Source organism: Gloeophyllum trabeum, assembly GCF_000344685.1.
Source record: "Gloeophyllum trabeum ATCC 11539 unplaced genomic scaffold GLOTRscaffold_00017, whole genome shotgun sequence".
NCBI lineage: Eukaryota > Fungi > Basidiomycota > Agaricomycetes > Gloeophyllales > Gloeophyllaceae > Gloeophyllum > Gloeophyllum trabeum.
In genome coordinates, this window is record NW_006920426.1 from 578427 (window position 1) to 599280 (window position 20854).

At 54.1% G+C, this 20854-nt stretch overlaps 9 protein-coding genes across 9 annotated transcripts; 5 read left to right on the plus strand and 4 right to left on the minus strand.

The window, feature by feature from the left end:
* Positions 1–299: 299 nt before the first annotated feature.
* GLOTRDRAFT_118143 (uncharacterized protein) lies at positions 300–1873 on the plus strand (the record flags this gene model as incomplete). Its single annotated transcript, XM_007872357.1, has 8 exons — positions 300–327; positions 380–405; positions 462–504; positions 566–650; positions 703–793; positions 861–995; positions 1056–1579; positions 1633–1873. The coding sequence occupies 8 exons, from the start codon at positions 300–302 to the stop codon at positions 1871–1873; spliced, it is 1173 nt and encodes a 390-aa protein (XP_007870548.1).
* A 17-nt stretch (positions 1874–1890) lies between these two features.
* Positions 1891–2061, plus strand: GLOTRDRAFT_101612 (uncharacterized protein; the record flags this gene model as incomplete). The annotated part of the gene is made up of 1 exon (XM_007872358.1): positions 1891–2061. One exon carries the CDS (start codon positions 1891–1893, stop codon positions 2059–2061), a length of 171 nt encoding a protein of 56 aa, XP_007870549.1.
* A 434-nt stretch (positions 2062–2495) lies between these two features.
* GLOTRDRAFT_81761 (glycoside hydrolase) lies at positions 2496–4617 on the minus strand (the record flags this gene model as incomplete). The annotated part of the gene is made up of 11 exons (XM_007872359.1): positions 2496–2883; positions 2948–3068; positions 3137–3233; positions 3290–3377; positions 3441–3620; positions 3689–3816; positions 3872–3937; positions 3991–4102; positions 4155–4292; positions 4347–4436; positions 4493–4617. 11 exons carry the CDS (start codon positions 4615–4617, stop codon positions 2496–2498), a joined length of 1533 nt encoding a protein of 510 aa, XP_007870550.1.
* A 399-nt stretch (positions 4618–5016) lies between these two features.
* Positions 5017–8978, minus strand: GLOTRDRAFT_123356 (Rad4-domain-containing protein; the record flags this gene model as incomplete). Its single annotated transcript, XM_007872360.1, has 11 exons — positions 5017–5739; positions 5797–6015; positions 6079–6165; positions 6219–6274; positions 6334–6415; positions 6487–6889; positions 6946–7050; positions 7115–7270; positions 7342–7600; positions 7653–8623; positions 8749–8978. 11 exons carry the CDS (start codon positions 8976–8978, stop codon positions 5017–5019), a joined length of 3291 nt encoding a protein of 1096 aa, XP_007870551.1.
* A 344-nt stretch (positions 8979–9322) lies between these two features.
* Positions 9323–9523, plus strand: GLOTRDRAFT_133442 (uncharacterized protein; the record flags this gene model as incomplete). The annotated part of the gene is made up of 2 exons (XM_007872361.1): positions 9323–9409; positions 9461–9523. 2 exons carry the CDS (start codon positions 9323–9325, stop codon positions 9521–9523), a joined length of 150 nt encoding a protein of 49 aa, XP_007870552.1.
* A 367-nt stretch (positions 9524–9890) lies between these two features.
* Positions 9891–11155, minus strand: GLOTRDRAFT_96659 (carbon-nitrogen hydrolase; the record flags this gene model as incomplete). The annotated part of the gene is made up of 6 exons (XM_007872362.1): positions 9891–10006; positions 10065–10415; positions 10467–10826; positions 10888–10940; positions 10995–11044; positions 11102–11155. 6 exons carry the CDS (start codon positions 11153–11155, stop codon positions 9891–9893), a joined length of 984 nt encoding a protein of 327 aa, XP_007870553.1.
* A 2006-nt stretch (positions 11156–13161) lies between these two features.
* Positions 13162–13620, minus strand: GLOTRDRAFT_133444 (hydrophobin; the record flags this gene model as incomplete). The annotated part of the gene is made up of 3 exons (XM_007872363.1): positions 13162–13202; positions 13267–13304; positions 13361–13620. 3 exons carry the CDS (start codon positions 13618–13620, stop codon positions 13162–13164), a joined length of 339 nt encoding a protein of 112 aa, XP_007870554.1.
* A 2774-nt stretch (positions 13621–16394) lies between these two features.
* On the plus strand, positions 16395–17331 carry GLOTRDRAFT_96660 (uncharacterized protein; the record flags this gene model as incomplete). The annotated part of the gene is made up of 4 exons (XM_007872364.1): positions 16395–16450; positions 16529–16559; positions 16613–16686; positions 16791–17331. 4 exons carry the CDS (start codon positions 16395–16397, stop codon positions 17329–17331), a joined length of 702 nt encoding a protein of 233 aa, XP_007870555.1.
* Positions 17332–17912: 581 nt separating this feature from the next.
* GLOTRDRAFT_49415 (uncharacterized protein) lies at positions 17913–18357 on the plus strand (the record flags this gene model as incomplete). Its single annotated transcript, XM_007872196.1, has 2 exons — positions 17913–18173; positions 18229–18357. The coding sequence occupies 2 exons, from the start codon at positions 17913–17915 to the stop codon at positions 18355–18357; spliced, it is 390 nt and encodes a 129-aa protein (XP_007870387.1).
* Between the last annotated feature and the right edge of the window lie 2497 nt (positions 18358–20854).

The window sequence follows — 20854 nt, forward strand, 5'->3', positions numbered from 1 at the left end:
AAGCAGGCTGTCCTCTCCGTCCGCGTCAGTGCCCGCGTCGTTGCCCCCACCCGTCCCCGTTGCCTGCGCCAGCGTCGACGGCCTGCTGCTGCCTCTCTGTCGCCGCGACAAGAGCATCAGAAAAGGACGGCGAATATAGCATGATCTAGGCGCTGCCCGGTTCTCACCCGCCACGCAGCCGTCCACGTTCGGATCGTCTCTCTTCTTTTTATATTCCCTCCTCTGCAGCGCGCCGCCATCCAGCTTACCCCAGCCTGCTATCGCGCCACGCCCGCCCGCCAACCCACGGACCAGCCAAGATGGACGCCTCCAACCGCGTCTCCTTCAGTGCGTCTGCTTCCCTGCTGCGTTCGATCCCGCCCGCTGACGCGCCCCCCAGTCGGTATCGTGGACTTTACGGAGAACGTAAGCCCAGCCCAGTCCGCTGGGCCGCAGCATGCGCTAATCCTATCGCCCACCAGGCCCGCTGGGTGTTCGCCACCGCGTCCTGCTACGACCTCCTCGGTGCGCTCTTCACTTTTTCACCCGCGGCATTTCTGCTGACTGACACGAGCGCCACCCGCAGGCTACGAACCTCACGAACTCATCGGCATGCCCTCGCTCGACCTCGTCCACCCGGACGAGTTCGCGCAGGTCAAGAAACTGCACTAGTACGCGCCCCGCTCCCCGCTGACTTTGCGATGCTCACCCGCTGTCGCACAGCGACACGATCCGGCAGGACAAGGCCGCCGTCCTCGCCTACTTACGAATGAAACACAAGGACCCGTACAAAGGCTACATCCTCTGCGCTATCGTAAGTCTCCGCTTGTTGCCAGCGGCCGGCGACATCGGGTGGGCTGACGCGCGCGGCGCTCCGCTAGTCCCGCACCGTCGTGCACAACATCCTCGTCGGCAGCGTGTCCTTCGCCACGCCGGGCCCCAAGGCGATGCACAACGCCTCGACCGCGCAGGAGGTCACCATCATCACACCGAATGCCACGAACTTCCAGTTCCGCGTGAGTACACGCCACCCGGGCCTCCATCACCCCCGCGGTGAGTTAACCAACTCTGTCTAGCGCTGGAACGACCCCTCGCCCATGCCGCCGAGCCCCATCCCCGACACCGCGCCCCCGCCGCCTGAAGACTCGGACAGCGAAGGCGAAGACTCGGGCACCGAGTCCGACGCCACCGAGCGGGACCGCGAGCACGACCGCGAGCGCAACGGCGCGCGGCGCCGGCACAGTGGCAGCGACGACGAGCGCACCGGCAACGGTAACGGCGCCGTCGCGCGGCGTCCCTCGAACAGCACGCCCGTCATCTCCTTCGCGCCGCTCCCGAAGCAGTCGATGCGCGTCGCGCTCATCCTCGACCGCTTCAGCATGTCCTGCCCCATCATCTACATCTCCAACGACTCCCTCATCAGCACCACGCACGCGATGGGCCGCTCGTTCTTCGACTTTGTCGCGAAGAAGGACGAGGAGCTCGTCCGCAGCTGGATCGACGTCATCAAGAGCTGGGGCGTCAACGAGCGCGGGCAGCCGAGCGACGGCGGGTTCGGCTTCGGCAAGTTCAAGTGCTGCACCCAGGGCCGGGACTCGAGGTTTGCTTGCTTTCTTGTGTGCTTTGTGTCTCGCTTACATGTTGGTATTACAGCATTCGCTCTCCAGAACCCGCCGCATCGAGACACCGGCAGGGCACGCGCGACCGTGACCGCCTCCACCTCGCCTCCCCGCTCTCCGGGCGCTCCGCCGCCGCCTCCAACCCCACCGCGCCGGCCAGGCAGCGCGCGCGCACCCGCGGCGGCTCCGACCCCGACGGCGAGACCGTCGTCGTCGACTCGATCTTCTCCGCGCACTCGGACGGGCTCATGGTCATCCTCCGCCGCGCGACGTAACACGCTCATGTGTGCCGATGTCGTATACCCGCAAAGTCCTTGTCACGCCTGCTTACGCTCGTTCATACCCCGCTCGTTTATGCCTCATATCCGCGCCCCGCTCCTCGCTTTTGCTCAGAGTCAGTTCCGCGCCCCCGAGGCGTGTCGCGTACGTGTATCCCGCTGCCGACGGATGGACTGACTGCTAGGCCGTTCTCTTTGTTTATGCCTTCTTGTACTATATGGGTTGTCGTCCGAGGTTTGCAGTTAGGTCGTATATGTATATATAGCTCGTTCTCGTTCTCGTTCCCGCTCATGCGTATCTCTATGTACGATGTGGTTGTCACTCTATCTGTTGCTTGTTTGCTTGCTCTTGTAGACCCTGCCCCGCCTCTTCGTACATGGTTGTATCGAATTGTAGATGCCTGTCACCCCCAAAATTGGTAGTTCAGCCATCGGTGCGTATGTATGCTCTGCTGCATCACGATATCTGCACGCCCAACCTGTAGATGTCTGGCGCCCAAGCGGAGGGATTGGCAAATTCGACCGTATTATTCTTCCCAGGCTTAAAACCACCCAGCGTCACCAGATATCCTTCAAACAAGATATCCCGGCTCTGCACTCCGACTCAGCATGACCTCCCTCAGTCTGAAGAGGCAGTAAAACTCACCTGGCCTGAGAGCGGCATCTGCACCTGCTGCGCCGGCCCGCCGTTGACGCTGACGAACGCGTTGCGGCAGTTCGAGCAGTCCGTGTTGCGCATCGTGTAGTCCGCGTTGATGTAGTCTATAGACACCAGCTTGGACCCGCCCGACGACCCGCCGTCAACGCCGGTGAACGTGAGGGTGCCGCCGTTGCCGATGTCGCCGACTACGGTGACGGATGAGTTCGCGGTGCGGGGGGAGGCGCCGCCGGATAGGGTGTTTTTGGACGCGGAGGCGGGGTAGTAGGTGAAGCGTGGTGCAGGGGATGGAGTTGTGTGGGAGAGGCGGAGGACGAGCGGGCCGTGGGCCGAGATGTTGGTCGTGTAGCTGTAAGAGGTGCACTCGCGTAAAAAGGGCGAGAAGGAAATGGTGCACGTGGTGACGGGCATACCTGTTTCTTATTATCCCCAGGTCTTTGCCGGACCAGAGGTCGGTGGCCTTTGCTGAGGTAAAGCCGACGTCGGAGAGGTTGAAGGTCAGAGATCGGGACTGGTTCTTCCAATTCAGTACCACTGGGCGAATGAAAGTAGTCGTAGTTAGTCATAGTATGCCGCAGCTTTACAAGCGGTCGCATGCTTACAGGCAACGGTGGACCCATCTGCGAGGGGACCTGACCAAACGTCATAATCATTAGTGTATCGGCGTTGGAAGCTGATGGATTTGCCGAGGTCATCTTGCTGTTGCAATCCCTGCTGTCAGCATTGGTTCTCGCAAATGTTTCCAAGGCTCTTACATTCAGCGCAATTATCCTCTTGTTCCCTAGAATATCCAAAGTATCCTGGCTCGGCCTCGACAGGTCAGTCGAAATCAGTAGCGGTGACCTGGTCCAGGCTTCCTGTCGGCAAAGCCATCCTTAGGGCTCACTTAGGCATAACTCTACTGACTTGATAGCTGCCCAGAACGAAAAGTGGCTCTTCTGCTCTGGCACAGTCATCTCCGCATTCCCGACCTCAAGCAGATCCAGATCGTTCCAAGCGCCGGGCCCCGCGAAGCCCGTGATCGGGACGACCTGGTTGATGATCCGCAGGACGTTGTCCCAGGAGTTTGGCGGGCCAATGTCGTTCCTATAGCACAGCAACAGTGGGTATGCAGAATTGGCATGTGAGTAACGGAGGATGATCTCTGGACATACGAGATGCGCCAGGAGTTGCCAACTGCGGGTGCCCAGCGCGCAGGATCTTGGACACCCCATTCACAGACTGAGTAGACAACTGGGCGCGAGGTACGGGAGAGTGCATCGCGCATCGCAGTAAAGTGAGGCTGCCGACGGTCAATTCAGTTCAGCACATCAGCATAAATATGATTTCGGACGTACTTCAAGGTTGAACGGCGGATTGTAGTCGACAAAGTCAGTCTCGTTCACAGAGTAACAATTGTCATACTTCCACACACAGGTTATTATTGGATCTCATTTACGGTCTTGGACAAACGTACCTTGAGATAGTCTGCGCCCCAGCTCGTGAAAGCAGCTGCGTCGGCAGCTTCGTGACCGAGGCTACCTAACCAGTGCGCAGCTCCGTTCACGAAGTCACAGGAATAGTATCCCCTACATCAATCTTAAGCCGGACGTATATGAATTCCGTCGATAAATGACGTACGCATCGCTGTATACTCCGAATTTCAGGCCGAGACTGTGGACGTACGATCCTAGTGCAGGAACGCCAGATGGAATACGAGTGGTGTTCCACGTGAAAGTACCGTTGGCTGTGCGGTTGGTTCCTTGCCATCCACAGTCACTTGAATCGGGTGTAAGTGCAGTGCTTCAGCCGCGATATAAGCGGGGAGCTCACAGATTGAAGTAGTTGTACCCTACGGAGGGAAGCGCGGATGCCACGAGGTCCTTCGCGGCAGCACGGTACTGGGATTCATCCGTGTCGCATCTGGGAGAAATCCAGTGATTTCCATGCGTACGCGCTTCATAAGCGTGAAGACATACAGGAAGACGTTATACGGATTCCATCCCATAGGCGGTTTCACTGCCAACCCATTGTGCAACGCGAGGATTGCGTGGATGAAGCAGGCAGTCGATATGATAGACAAAGGGACTCTCATGGTGAACATCCACGAATTTCACCTACATCATCTCAACCGCTTATAACAGATGGACGCAACTTCTTCTCATATACGACGGCCCGGGGAAGGTCGACCCGTGAAGCGCACAGTTGATCCTATGACCTACGAGCCGGCTTGCAAAAGGTCAGTCGATGACGCTGGAATCAGCATCAACGAATATGCAGTGCAATCCACGAGGTTGAGATCTCGTCTGTGGGATACACAGGTTATGTACTGTCAGAATGGTGATGGAGGAGAAGATGCGCGATGGCTGGTAAATTCACGTGCCAAACCCATCGATGGAAGCCACAGCAACTCTGAGCCAATTATTAGTCAAATTGTGGCAGTAAAGAACCACGACTGGGAAACAAGAAGGCTACTGGTGCGGACGATAACATAAAACATAAGTTACTCCGCCACGGCTCGTCTATACGCCAACTCCCTGTCCCGCTCCTCTTCCACCTCTGCAGCCGTCTTGGATTTCCGTACTCTCAATACCCTGTCAGATTTGACTGGACTGGCGGTGTTCGGCCTACCCCTGACCTTCTTGACAGGTGAAGATTCCTCACTTTGCGCGTTTTCGAGCTGATCTTCCCCCAGATCAGAATCGGAGAGTTCCCCGCGGGCACGCTTTCTTCGGTTGTTTCGACGACCGACGCCACTCTTTCTTTCAGTAGTAGTTGATGGTGTGTTTCTCGTACTGTTACCACGGGAAGACCGAGTGGCCCGTTGTTCTGCACTGTTTACTGGAGCGGGAGCCGGGGAAGGCACCGTAGTTGGTAGCTTCTCTGCCATGCTTGCATCGGGCTCTAGTGAAACGCTCGTCTTCCGTGCCGATTCCTCCGCAAGCTCGCGCATGGTTTTCGGCACGCCCGAAAGAACAGGAGCAGAGACAGGTATTTCCTCCATGTCTTCGCTGGCATCGCCATCGTCACCGATAACCTCCATTATCATCGGAGGTATGTCATCGCTGGCGGCAGTTTCAATATCGCCATCTTGTTCAACAGCTCCGCTACCATTGGGCCGAGACTTGGCAACAAGGTCCGCAAGATGCTGATACTTCGGTAACGTAAATGGCTGAACGATATCATCCACAGCTGTGAGATATCCTCCCGGCTCCACGAAGGCTTCCTGAGCCAAGCATAATCTTAGGGATCCGTTGAAAGAGATCAGAAGTGTATGACTCACTCTCTCCTGCTCCTCCCCATTATCAATGTCGCCTTCGCGGACCTTCTCATCTGATTCCGTAGTCGCTGTATTGCTACCAGCCCCGCGATTGGCGTACTGCTTCTTCAACCTCTCCCGGATCTTCAGACCTTGTATCAGACGTGTCCACCGTTTGAGAGCTTGGTCGTGCCGCTTCGCTTTGCGCTTCTCCTCTGCATCACGCTCCATCTCCCAATATGCCTACAGAGCAGGTTATAAGGCATTCGAGGAAATACCAAACCTTCTAAGCGGAACGACACGAACCTCCAGTAGTGCAGCTTCGTGCTCGGCGGCTATGACCACACCAGTGATAATCGGGGTTGCACGCCGTTTTCTAAATTCAAAACCTGTCTACGGAGGAGACTAAGTAGACGTCGTCATCCGAAAACAGATTTCGTACTCACCACAGCCTCGGCATAGTCGAATCCAAGAGTCCTTGCTATCTTTGCAGCTCCCTTAACTGGGCACATCCGCAAGTGAGGGTTCGGAGCATCGCTCAGAATGACGGAGATCACATACATGGAACGTGCACGGCTCCTTCAGGTAGCATGCTAGGTACATATAAATCGATGTTCCCGAAGTCGTTCTTTGGTATTTTACCCTAGTTAAAGCACGCAGATATTAGTACGATGGTCACAACTGATCCCAATTACGACAACGGGTCGGACTCACATTGACCACCGGAGGCGGTTTGTATACCTCCGTCTGGAACTCCGCATAGAGTCCCTGCATAATCCCCTCATCTCCCTCCGTCCTCTGCCCCGGGAGGTCCCCGTCCAAATCAATCTCTAATCCCTCCCCAATCCCCTCCCTCTCTTTCCCTTTCCCGTTATCCGCACGACCCCCGCCGAAGACCTCCAGCTCCCTGCGTCTGTTGATGGTACTCGCCCTCATCTTAATGGTCTTCAGCGGCTGCTCCCCTGCTTTGACCGCCCTCCCGTTGCGCATCCAGTTCTCCGCCGTCTTAAGCTGGACGACGTTTGACCGCGGGTACACCGGCTCGCCTCTGAATCGCCCGATTTCTTCCAGAGGGTAGATTGTCTCCGTTTGCTTAAGATGTCGTTCAAGGACGAAACTATGGGGAAGGTGAGTTCCGCACTACGATTACCACAGGGCGGAGGATCTGCTTACACTTCGTGCCCTTTGAAGCCGGCCATGCTACTCGGCATGCCCTCCCTCCTCAAGACCTCTCGGAAGCCTTCATCTTCCACTTCATCTCGGTTTAACACATAAGGTCTGACAGAGTCATGCGCGATGGATTTATCACGGAGGAATTTACCTTCGTGGCGCTGAGACGCACCTCTTAACCATGCCCATAATTCTCTCCCACCATTTACGACGGTCTGCAGCACTACTACCACTAGCAGCCGTGCTCGAAGTCGTCGCAGCACCCTGGATCAATGAAACCCGGGACAGGAAATCCGTTGCATACCGCGGAGTGACATCCCTCGCGAACCTGGATAACGGCAGCCCACCGAGAAACGTCCCCAACAATTCCACTAAGGGCAACAGCCTAAGCGCACTCACCCGTCTTCTTCGAACCCGACGACGTACACCATCCGATTTGCCTCGGTCCGCCTGGCCTTCCCCTTCTTGTCCCCGCCCGGAGCGTACTCGGGGTCGAACTTCCGCCGCTGGTTCACCAGGCCCCGCACAGGGTCGACGGGGATCCACACACCGTCGGCCCGACTGAAGACCTCAGTCCAGAACACTGGCGGAGAGGTCAACGGATCCGGGTCTGCGGAGAGGAGCAGCTTCGACGAGGAAGGTTCGGGCGGCGGGGACTCTGAGCGAAGCTTCAGAATCGAGACAGGAAATGGGGAGAGGGAGAAGCGTACCGTTGAGTCTGCGGCCTCCGGCTTTCGATTTGCGCAACTTGATCACGGGCTTAGCTTTCGCCTTCCCGTTACCCGTCGTGGGAGGTATGTAGCCTCCATCGAGTCTCTGCCCCTCCCCATCAAAAACCTCCCGCTCCTTCCCTTTGCCCTTCGAATGTCGCGAAGCGGTCGATGTCCCGCTGTTTGAATTTGTGGTACCTGTGGGAATATCTACCTCCTCCATATCCATTTCCTCATCCTCGTCGTCGTCCGCCTCCCCATCGGCGTCTCCTTTTCCCTTCGCCTTTCCATCTCTCGTATCACCTTTTCTCTTCTTCGTAGCCTTGGGTTTGTCCCCCCACCACCCGACACTCTGCAAACTGACCACCAGCCGTGCTGGCACCCCGAGCGCTCTGCAGAGGCCGGTGAATAGCTGTGCACTTACATCTCGGCTCCCGCGCCTCATGAGGAGGTGTTTCGCGAGAGACTTGGGGCCCGAGGCAAGGGGCGGTTCCGTAGCGAATAAGTCGATGACTTCTTCAGGGAGCTCGATCGCAGGCTGGTCAATCCCAGAAAGACCTGTACGAGATATCGATGAGACCTGACCATTTCCCTTCTCCTGCCCTTTCTTCCTGTCCTGCACGAACGAAGGGGGATACTGCTCCAACACCCTGCGCACCTCTGCGTAACTCCACCTCCTCACGCCTAGGTCATCGACCTGGAACCATTCATTCGCCCACCAGTCCACGAGCCTGTTGATAGCTTGCTCGAACATGCGGCCCCGCTGCGCGGATGAGGGCACGACGCGCTTGGACGGCGGGGAAGAGAGCGACTGCTGTAGGTGGAAAGGCGGGATGGAGAGCAGACGGGCCTGCAGCAGCTGGTCGTTTATCCATTGATTGCGGATAGCGGCGTTGGCAAGCAGGGTGACGGTGTGAATCTTGTGACACCTTATGCGGGAGAGACGGGTAGCTTGGGCTTGTTTCGCTTTCCTGCCCGAATGAAATGAAGTTAACAGATGTCGACACGCGAAGTATCAGTGGGAGTGGTAGCACGCTCAATAGAGGGAGATAATATCGCGGCGAAAATTCAAACGGTATTCGTATTCAAGACGTACTGACTCGCTGCTTCTTTCTGCCCCTCCTTGCCCTTGCCCTTTGCGCGTTTCAACGTGATTTCTATACTCCTGCCACCTTGCGCGGTACCAGTGAAGCCATTGTCGTTCGTTGTTCTGTCTGTCACCGCACTACCTAAGGTCGCGAGTCCATCAGCTGCGGGCATGTCGACTTCCTCCCATTCCATGTCTTCGTCGTCAGTATCTAGACCATGGTCTGGAGTAGCAGACATGGTCGTACTATCCTGCACGCGTTATTATACGACACTGCGACGAGGAAGAGGCGGCTAGAACTGCAGTAACGCTCTTAGAACTTATGGGTGTGGCAGTTGGTGTGGCGCGGACCGAACGCGTACGTCTGAATCAGAATCGCGGCACTCGGTCCCGCTCCACCACTACAACAACCACAAATAACTTTCGGTCAAGGTTTTTGGCAGTTGGCGGGTTAAGTATACCAGGACCAATCTTATGGAGATCTCGGGATTTGCGCAAACGTATATAAGTAGAACCAACAGCCCTCATGATCATACCAATGAAGGATTGTGGGTATATCCCCGCAGGCTATCGCGATGCCAACATGTCTCATCACTTCGACACCATCGACTATTTCATCTGGACGATTTCCTTGAGTATCATGTTTGGCTCTATCATTGCCATAGCCCAGGTTGCCGAGTCAGCATCTACCGTTCCCAGCTCTTGTTCACCCACCTAACAGGCTAAATTCCAAGCACCCCAGGCCCTTCTAGGAGAGCTGAAGAATTGGGGAGACGAACGCTAGTCAGCGATGTGTTACAACAGGACATGAACACACCATGAAGTGGTGGCGACGAGATAGCCGAGTGCTTGGAATGGAATGCTACCCAACTCGTGCCCTGCCTGTGGATACTACGTTCCATCTTCCTCCTGAACTAAGACCTGATAATGCAGCGCTCAGGTGTGCACCATGCTAGTGCCTGCGGGAGCAACCTCGCCGGTCCACAAATTTCATAGCCACGGTGTAAAAGAGGTTCTGTTAACGTAGACCTGAGTAGCATGCACGGCTGCCACAAGTGATCGAACAAGACTCGAGAATGGCAGAGGTATAAGTGATATCATCCGCTTGAACCAAGCATTCTGGGCAACGCCCTCAGACATTAGAATAGAGCCTAGATGGTCCAGACTCGTAACCCCTCCTCCCTCCGTCCCATGACATCAAGCAATTGCGGCTTGCCCAGCGTTCTGCTCATAAGGTACGCCGCTGACGACCCAGCAAAGGTGACCCCTACGCACCGCCATTAGCGTCTCGTTTCACTATCTATAAATACCATAACAAGACTCACCGTTCTCTTCTCCACAACGATTACATACTATCACCTTCACCCCATCATTCCGTTCCGCCTCTCTGTCTCCGTCCTTCCTCGCCCACAACGGCCGGAGCCGCGCCGCCCAATATCTCACCACTTGCCAATCCTCCTCCTCTTCCTCCTCTTCCCCGTCGACAGAACCTGAAGCTAACCACGCATTCAGCAGCACCAGCGTCCGCGAGCCCGTCTGCAGCGTGTGGTCCGCGAGCTCATACGGCCCGCCTTCGAGGGACCAGGTCGCGCCTGGGACAGGGTTGAGGTCCATGCAGATCCCAAGGGTGAGGGTGCCGAGCGGTGGTGGGAGGTCGAACGTGGCGAAGCCCGGGCCTGCATGGGGTTAGACAAGCGTAACGAGGGTTCGGGGTGTACGGAGCGTACCTGGCTTGGCCCATGTCATGTCTGTCTTGTAGAGGTTCGTCTTGCGGTACCCGCCCACCCACTCCCCGCCGGGGCCGTACAGCACCGCGCTGTTCGCGCCCACCCGATCAACAAGCTGCCTGTCTCTTTCCCTCTCTCTCTCCTCCTCTGAGTCACTATTCCAGTCAGAGTCCGCGTCGGCCCATTCGCGCGGGAGTGTGACGCGCCGCTCGACTTCGTGCAGGGCGAGTCGTTCGGGATACCCGGCTAGCACGTAGCATTCGAGCCGGGAGGAGAGGTACGCGCAGAATTGCGATGTCGGGCCGGATTTGGGGTGTTCGAGGTAGGGTTCAATGGAAGAGGCGTCGGGGAAGACGTATCCTGCAGGGCGAGAGAATGATATGAACTCGAGAGACTACATGAGGAAAGGATGGGCACATACCGGTGAAAATCATCTCAGGCAGACAGACAAGGTCTACCGAGCGCGGTTCCAGTCTGCCGGCATGTCATAGTTTGAGCTGGCCTCGTATAACCGGACGCAGGACGCACTGCGCACAGAGTTGTCGTGCCCGCTCAATATTGTGCTCGACTTCTGCCAACTATAAAAGTTCGCTACACGCTCAATGTGCATCTCTCCAATGTTCAAGGACTGGTACCTTGGGCCAGAACTGAACCACGGCCACTCGCAATGGCAGTCGCTGCGCCTCCATCGTGAAGCTTCGAGGGCGAAAAGCCTGCTTGCGACGCACGGCAGTCACAGCGCTGGTGATAGCGATATATGAACGAAGCGTTACGGCGATGGACTGGATAATAGCGTTGTATTGTGTAGAGTTGCAGGCTCAGCGCTGTCCGTGTACGCGTCCGCGCGCGTCGGACGAAGAGTGCGGGGAAAGAGTTCGGAAACGCGGTCCGGAGCTCCGAACTGCCTATTGAGTCTACAGTGGCGGACAAAAGTATCTGCACTGCCGCATCTTCGGGGGAAAAGCGGCTGTCTTTGTCTCGTAGCTTACACTTTCATTCCAGAAATTGTATGTACATGAAGATAGTCTAATATACTACCTTCCCCACCAATTTTATGGGGTGGCAGCTTGGAGGATTATGAGCCAGGGAGTCATTATGCCTCGACGTGTGACAAGAGTGACTGTCACAGCGCTGTTTCCGTCGACAACCGACCGAATCCTACCCTCAACTTGACTCCCCTGCCCGAACTTTGCTCACATACAGACTCTCTATGACCTACACATCACCATCCAAATGTGGCAGGATCGTCGAACTCTACAACTCTGGGTGCAAAGCCGATGACATTGCGAAGCGGTTCAGCATCTCAAAGCGGGCCATGTTCGACATCGTCAAACGTTACAAGACTACTGGGAGTTGCTATCCCCGTCCCAAATCAGGCCGTCCAAGGAAGCTCACACCCCAGGACTGCAAATTTGCTGCCCAGTTGCTTGACAGAGGCCGGTGCCGTAATGCCGTCGACCTGCGGGACAACTACTTTGAACATGTCACTGCCCGGACTGTTCGCCGTGCCTTGCACGAGGAAGGACTTCATGCTAGGGTTCGTAGGAAGGTCCCCTTCCTGAATGCCAAGCATCGGGCTGCCAGGTGGGCTTGGGCGCGTTGTGTTGCAGGTTGGAGTGTGGGGGTCTGGAAACGGGTCATTTTCTCAGATGAGTCCAAATTCAATTTATTCACTTCGGATGGGCGGGATTATTGTTGGAGGAGGCCAGGAGATGCAATCCAGGAGCGGTATACCCAGAAGACCTGGAAGCATGGTGGTGGGCATGTGATGGTGTGGGGATGCATGACGTGGAAGGGCGTTGGGCGTCTTGTTTGGATCGAGGGAACCATGACAGCAACAGAGTATGTCCAGATTCTTCAAGGACAGCTTCTAGGGACCATGTCGGACTATAGGATGAACCCCCGGCATTTTATCTTCCAGCAGGACAATGATCCAAAGCACCGCTCACACCTTGCCTGAACCTGGTTCGAAGATAATCTTGTCCGTGTTCTCCCCTGGCCAGCTCAAAGTCCCGACATGAACATCATTGAGCATCTATGGGACCACCTCAAGCGGAAAGTACAAGCCTGAGACCCAGCTCCCAAGAATCTAGATGAGCTTTGGGCTGCGATTGTGGAGGAGTGGTACCGGATTGATGTCGCCACAGTACGCCACCTATACTCGAGCTTACCCCGGAGGGCCCTGGCTCTGAAGAAGGCTAAGGGTGCTAATACAAAGTACTAAATCAGGTCAGTCATTCAGGCCGAGAATTATTTTTTATAAATTTATTGATTCCATCTAACCAGTTCTGAGGGTACCGGGTTCGAGATGAATTTACCTCCTGGAAGCAAGGAATGGGGCATCTAGGGCTGAAAGTCTGTATGCATTTATCTTACATAGAGTAGTTACAAATCATGAATATACATCGATCCATGTTGCCCCCGATCTGCCCAGAACCGTGAAAGTGGTGGCAGTGCAGATACTTTTGTCCGCCACTGTAAAATACTGACGTGCAAGTCGACTCGTATATCAACGATGCATTCTCAGCGCGTCCATAGCTAGGGACATAGTCCATCCAAATACGTCGATGATTATATTCAGATGAATAAAAAATCCTCATGATAGCAGGACAACAGATTTCGGCCTTAACAAGCTTTCATCCTTGCACGTCTCCTAGAACGTATATCTCCCGGTGTTCCCTTCTTCATCCTTTATTTACAGCTCGACGACAACGCAGCCAATGGAAATGAGAGAGCCTAAGGTGGAGATAAATCAACACCGTCCCATAAACAGATCGAACGCGACGATGATAAATCTTACCATAAGAGTTATTCTCGCAACAAACGGGATGCGCATCGCTACAACATAGCTTGTTAGTTGACCAACCCGACTTCAAAAGTAATTCTAGTTTTACCAGGTGCTACCGCTCCCGATGCCGACGACGTTGATGGGGGAGCAGGTCAGACCGACGAGGGCCGTCACGTCCTGCAGGACAACTCCGAGGGAGCCGAGGATGGTGGCGGCAGCGGGGTCGTTCGCCTGCGTGACGGTGTTGCAGCACTGGATGGGGCCGGTGGTGCATTGCCCGGCAGGCTCAGTGCCAGTGGGGGTAGGCGTGGCGGCAGCAAGGATGCTGAGGGCGGACACTGCGAATAGCGAGAGCTTGGAGAACATGCTGCTTGATGGAGTCGAAGGCACGCTGTGGTGAGAGGACTTGGGATGGGACAGCGACTGCGGGCATCCTGATTTTATGTGTGAAGGGTTCACAGGGACGATGAAATGACCAGTTCGGTACCGCCAAGGCTCATCAATGCCTACGTATTCCCGCTATGTTTGCGGACTCTGTGCCTTGCCTATGTCCACCGCAGTGTACATTTTCGGAATACAGACGTTCAAGTGGAGCTCCGAGATTTTGCAGTGGGAATCGAGGGTGAGCACGAGGGTCGTACCAAGCGTCGACCGCGCTGTAAGGTACAGCGGTGGAGAGCGAAGACTGGCTCTGCTCCACGAACCTCCTCCTGTTGCAAGGTACGTCTTCTTGCAACGATCCTCCGAAAGGCAATCTCTATGTTGTATATCTACTCCAGACGTCATCAATCAAGCTGGTGATAGAGTACACATAGACGCACCGTTTAATTCAGGCGTTCCTCATGATCAGAGCGGGATCAGCAAAGCGTTACCAAGGCGGTCACTGGACCGTGCTATGACCGTGTCCTCATGAGAATGCCAGAGTCATAAAGCGAGCAGTACCTGCACCATCAATTGCGATGAAAGGGAGGGTAATGCGTTTCCCATGTCCAGCCCGCGTGCCTACGTTAATGAATGGGGGAGGACAAATTTGCTCCGCATTATTTGACTACCCGTGAGGGATGGTGATGGAGGTGAAGCAGAGAAAAAGTTTTTTTTTCTTTCTTTTTTTGCTGATGGTTGTTGTCGGTGCAATGGTATACATAACTTCTGTTAGAAGGATTCACCAGTTGACCAACGAGTTGGCGGAAGCAAATAGGGCACTTGAAGCTGCGTACGTAAGCAGGCGTAAGCGAGGCGTTGAGTTCCAAAACGGGTGATTCCTGTGGACGTCGGATTCTGCGTTGTCGCCCAATGGTTCCCCTCTCCTCGCATCTTGCCACACACGGTGATACAGCAACAAAGACTGGCCAACGGTCTCGAGTCTCTGAGTATCTGGGCCACATTTCAATGTGGTCTGTTTGCGGAAGGAGTCTATCGATGCGACCGGCGTCCGAGACGTGTCTGTCATAGTCTTCGCTCAAGATTGTATGCCTATGCTTCGAATTCACCATGCCCAAGTTGCAGTGTATGTTATACACATGGTAAATTATTCTTCGCCGATGCAGCTATGTACAGTAGCGCCGCTGCTGTTGCTGTCTCGTCTTCTCCAGTTCCATATCTTCCAAGAACTCTAGATCTCGTCAGCCAGGCTGGTCTCTGTCTGAACTGTATATTTACCTTCGATCGAAATTCCAGACCATTACACGGTCACAGAGGGCAAACACATATCTGGCAGTTTGCGCCGGGCTCGATCACGATCCGTTTTGCTATGCTTGGAGAAACTGTATATATACGACACGGGCAGCACGGGTAGGTCGTCGCTTCCTGAGCCGAGGTGTATGCCAACACGGCCAATATTGGAAGAACGAATGCGAAGCTGCGCACGCTGGCCATGGCTACTTGGTGAGGTGAGTGGAGTTTTCCTGAGGTCGTGGCGCGCGCTGACTTTTCTTATACGTTTGGACATATGGGCCTAATGCAGATGCTTCAGGTGTGGCATGCGATATCACCCTCAGATTTTAAGTTAACCATGAATTGTAGCCTGTTCGAGGTCGCCTCTCTTCACGTACGATCGACATATTGTGGTGGTGGGTTCCTGTGGCGTTAATGATGAGCCACATCCGCCCGTGCATGATTACACACGAGCAAGTATCTCTGCGCTTCATACCTGCTGCGCAGCTTCACGTTATTATTAATGATACACTAAGGCGATAATTGGACGGCTGGTGTAAAGTTGCGGTAGTAGACAAGATCAACTGCGGCCATGGTGAGTGAGCTGTCCTTTGGTGACGGTCTGAATGGGGCCCCCGAATACTTCGAGCCGCCCTTGCCAGAATCACAGATACTACTCACACATTTATCCGGAAGGCTACCCCACGCAGAGGTCATTTCACTCCTGCATCTCGGCACCCATCTCATGCCTGAGTACCGATCGCAGGCATGTATATTGTAGCTTCGGCCCATCATCCACCTGAACACGAGCTATCCGGGCTTACCCCATCTTGTTCTGCTGACTGGAGGCCAGTTACGCATTTTTCTGTAGGTGTGACGCGGTACGGTGGGTTTTCGACTGCCCGGTTTCGGAGGAGTTAACCCGACCCATGGTCCCAGCGGGTGCTCACGCTATTGATATGTTTCCTGACAGCTGACGAACGCAGCATTCCATCGGGCACAATTTCGGGCCATTGACAGCTGTCGCATGTGCGCCCCTGTCGCCCATTAACATATTAATATGTACCCTCCAGGACATTGCTCTTTAGACAAACAAAGGTCATTTGACCATAATCTCGGGATTAGAAGGCATGCGTCAAATGCACATATGCGTATGTACAAAGGTGTCCACCCTTCAACTGAACTCAATTGTACACTTCAGCGGAGCGATGAATAGTCTGATGCAGTGACCCTCCTAGATTATCCCAGCGGTTGAGCACTGCTCTTGTCCCTGTGCAGAAATAGTGTGAGACTCATGAACGTGGTGTCCATGCAATGGTGACTTACTTTAAACCGTCTCGATTGGGCAGTTGCATTGCTGACGGACGTGCAGGGGTGTCGTCGGCGAACAGTGGCATGTTTGAACGGGCTCGATAGGACAGTGGCAAATCTGGCGCGCTCGAATCGCCGGTGGGGCAGAGCAATCGCATGTCGGGGTGGGTGTGGCCATGGCGATACCTGCCAATGCGACGGTGAAAGAGATGAGAACACTGAAGCTGCGCATGTGTGTCGATTGTCTCTGAAGAGGGACGCTTGAATGCTACCTTTGCTTTCTCTGCTCCCCTTTATAAGTTGATTCCAGGGCGGTTCACTTTAATTCCCAAAGCCCAAACGTGCGTGTTCGTGACATATGTGTCTTTCTCTGATGCTGTATTTGTGTTCCCAGGTTCAAACCACGTTCGGCAATTTGAGCGCATCTGGCTTGTCCTTCTCGCCACACGACCCACCGACATCAGCGCCGTAGGTCGCATGTGTCATGGAACTGCGCAGGCCAATAATCTACGCCGCCTCCAGGCACGCTCATATTCCCGCTATGCCGGCACTTGCGACTACGCATCGTTCAGCGGATGTATCACCGGGTCACTACGTCCTTTGACGATTGAAGTCCCTTTGAAGGATCCCTCCGTCAATTCATACGTTAGCCGTCAATACCGCAGCGTCGCTCAGAGGGCTTTATCCGCAGAGGGCTTTATCCTGCCGCAAGTCAGGAGCGCTAGCCCCAAAGACTCTATTCGACCGCAGTTGGGCAGTAACCTTGTCCGACCGTCTTATTGGATCACAAAGAACCCCACTGACTCAAGAGCAGCGTACCGCTCGTCCCAGGAGCTATTACACTTGCCCCAGTCAGGTCAGATCCTCCCTGCTCAGAGTTTGTTATATGACGGTCATCATGTTGCCCGTGCAAGTCACCGGAGAGGGGTATTCTGCACCTCATTCTATTTATACCCTGCCACTGATCCGCTCAGCCTTCTGACTAACCCTACATATTGGAACTTGGACTCGGCATCTCGTACAAAGCGTGTCGCGCCGATGTATTCGGACGCGGCAGGACCTCGGGGTACTATTCTGAAGGATGACTGGGCTGGCTGGTATGGCCAGTTCTAACCACGTACCTGGACCCGGCCCGTGCTCAAGGTTACCCTTCTTCATACTCTTTGTGGTCACCGTTGTGTCTGTCCAGCCTCGGTAGCGATTCAGTTGTGTACGTAATCTATACTAAGTCCGTCAGTTTGACGTACTGATGTATATCAACACGGAGGCACCCCTGGCGTCAGCAGTATCGAGTCAATGTCAGAGTGCCGGATACACAATGTTTTAGCATTATTGTGGCGCATCAAGGGGTCCAGACGATGCCGCAAATGGGCAGCAGTAAACTCCGGCACCGCCGCGATCGCGAGCGCCCCAGCCGTCTGTAAAAGTGAGTAGGGATGCGTTCTTTGCTTCGTACGGCCCGAACGGTACTTATGTCAACTCCTTTCTTCATACGTTCTAACACGCGCACGTTCCTCCGTTCGAACAGCGGGGTGTCTGGTCAACTCCATGGCGCTGCTGGGGGGCGGTCCAATACACGAAGCCTTCACGAACCTAATAGAATCACCCTAAGCTTACAGACGTATAAAATCCCCAATGAATCCTACAGAGCATACTCCCACACCCCGTTCACGCATACCACCAGCACAACCAATATGTCAATCGTACCTCCCAGTCTCACTCAGTGGACCGAAGAACACTTGTCCGCTATCTTCGAGGCCACTAATTCTCAAGCATTTAACCAGGCCTTCGACGCCTTCATTGCTCCTGACGCTGTCATCACAGTCAATGGTGTCAAGACATCTGTTGCTCAATACAAGCAGCAGTTGCAAGGAGAAGCTTTCCTGGAAGCCTCTGCCACCGTCAAGTACGACGGTGCCGTTGAAGTACCCGACAGCGAGAAGTCGCCCACAGAGGTTAGTCCGAGAGTCGAATGCTCCACACTCTTACTCAGCTTCGTTCCTCCTGCAGGCAGGAACTGTGGGCGTCTTCTATGAAGCCACCTTTTACAGTGAGTTAAGGGTCTTCGGAGGTGCGCAGGCATCCACTGCCAGCTCTTCCGTGAATGTCATGTATGTTCTCTTTGATTTTATCTATTAACCGTGGTTGTATCACTGACTTGAAATACCACCTAGAATCAAGCAATACCGAGACATCGACCCTACTCCTTTGCCTTTCAAGAGCTCCGGACAGACGCCGTTCATTGGAGGCCCCGGACCAGTCAGGCTCCCTGACTACCGCAAGGTATCCGCTCTGAACCAGGTTATTGTTGATAAGCCTGTCCCTATTGTACCTCCCGGATCTATGACCCACTAGTCGATTATCGCATGTATTAGTATCGGGCATCGGAATCTTACAGGACGGTTTTCTCTTACTGTAGCACTTGTCAGAGGAATACATTGATGTGTAGTCTCATTTCCACCGGCGACAGGATATTATGTATCTCGGAGATGCATCGAAGTTAACATGAAGAGTGCAAGCTGCCTCGCATTACAGTACACATCATTGACATTTGTTCGTGAAATGGACTACGTTGCTGAGAAATTCGCCCAAGTCCATAATAATCAACGTCCATCCTCTGTCCATTCTGATATTAGTCCGTCTGCTCGAATAGAATATTCTTCCCTTGCTCGCATCTTGAATGAATATCAGACATTCACAGGGACACAGCCGAGAGAGATATTCCAGGTGGCAGAAACCAAGCATTAGCGAATGTAGGTTGCAGACCCAAACTTCGAGATAACGAACGTACCGTCTCAGCCTCCCAATGTCTGTCTCTGTAATATTATTCAAAGGACTCAGGAGTCTCTCCGAGACATTGGCAGGTTGCGCTTGACTTCGAAGCGTCTTGTCTTGCTCGTATCACAGCCTATTGAAGAGTAACACGTTGTAGCTCAAGTCCTAGTGCCAATGAGGCCGCCGAATGAATAACGCTTAGAGGTCTATGAAACCCCCCCTCCCTCTTGCTCTGATCTCAAAGTGATTTCTATTTTCTTATATGTTTCGTTCGCCGTTCCCGAGTCAACCGATGAGACACCCCGGACTCCACATACTTATATAGGTCGTGAAAGGCACAAAACGGAGTAATGACTTCATTACGGCAAGACGGATGAATATGTTCGCCTCTGCAAACCATCGCGGGTTCTACATGGCCTGCGTATTGCGAATTCTGCTGTTAGTCAACTTGAAGGTCAAGTCACCTGGATGCTGGCTGCGGCACCACTTTTTTAGTCTTGTCAGGTGGTGGAGCACCAGAGACATGATGGTCGCCGAGTTTCCACCAGTGAATGTGGATCACACAGACCCTAAGAACGTGCATTGAAATTCATCCTCGAACCAGCGCAGTTCATCCTATTATTTTGAGCGTGGGGAGCAAGGGCACATATGCATTGGGAACCCTTAAGCATGGCTCCCGGGCGCGAAACGTTCCAATTCAGTTTGAACTTCAAGGGATTGTTGTTCGTGCTGACGCACGTGCAGTGGCACCAAGTTCGTGGCACTAGGCAGTATTTGCTTCATCTGGAAGAAGCAGGGAACACTAAATAACAAGAGCCACACAAGCAGCTTACTTTGCTGCCCCATTGCCACCGCAATGATTGGGAGGTGAGCCAGCTGTTCATCCAGAATCTGAATATGCAATAGAATGACGGGTACCTAGCACCCCCGACCTTCAGGAGATGTCCTCTCTCTGCGTTACGGTCGAAACTAATCCGGACTCTTCGGTACGCACATTCCAGGAACGCAAATTCTCGCACTGAGGGCGCTAATTCGATACGGGAGAACGGCGAGAATGCGTGACAGACATAGGATATAACGTCGTGGACTATATGTCACAACTGACTTGCTTAAACGTATAAAGATCGGGCCGTTCAGCAAAATAACGCAAGCCACATACAACGGCTTACCAGACCCTCGAGATGTTCACCACCCGCCTGGCAGGATTATTGCTCGTCGCAGTCGCTGCCATAGTTTCTGTCAGCGCTGTAGCCCTACCCGAACCGTCACCGTATTGCTGCCCGTGCCCTCCTATCAAGTACGGTGTTGGCCCTGTCTGCACGGTATGCGAGGTGTGCAATGCTGAGTGAAAATATGCCGATGTAAGTGCTCGTTACGTTGCAAACAGTGACCCTTACTGATTCTCGAGCGTTCCTCCGGTCCAGTCAGTCTACTTCGAAACAGTCCTCATAACGGTCGAGTAGGCAGGAAACAGGTGGTACGGACAAGCACGGCGCACCGGCGGCGGTGTCTGCGGACTGAAAAATATGTATCAGCAAGACTGACCCTCATACGTGGACCTGTAACATGCATTCGCTCCTTGGAGTAATTTTTGTACATCTGCCGGCATAAAACGTCCGATGCAAGTGCCAATACATTTGACTTGAAGCGGCGGTTGAATGGTAATCGGGAGATCGAACGGTATAAAACGATATTGTACCGAAGGGAATAGTACCTTGCCCCGCCGTACATTGTCTTCGAAGCCCAGTTCGAGCATTACTGAATTGCCCTGCCAACATGCTCCTTAACATCAAGGTACGCAAGTGAGACGGCACAGTTTCTGGACGGGTGGTCCGCGCCGAGCGGAGAACACCTTGATATT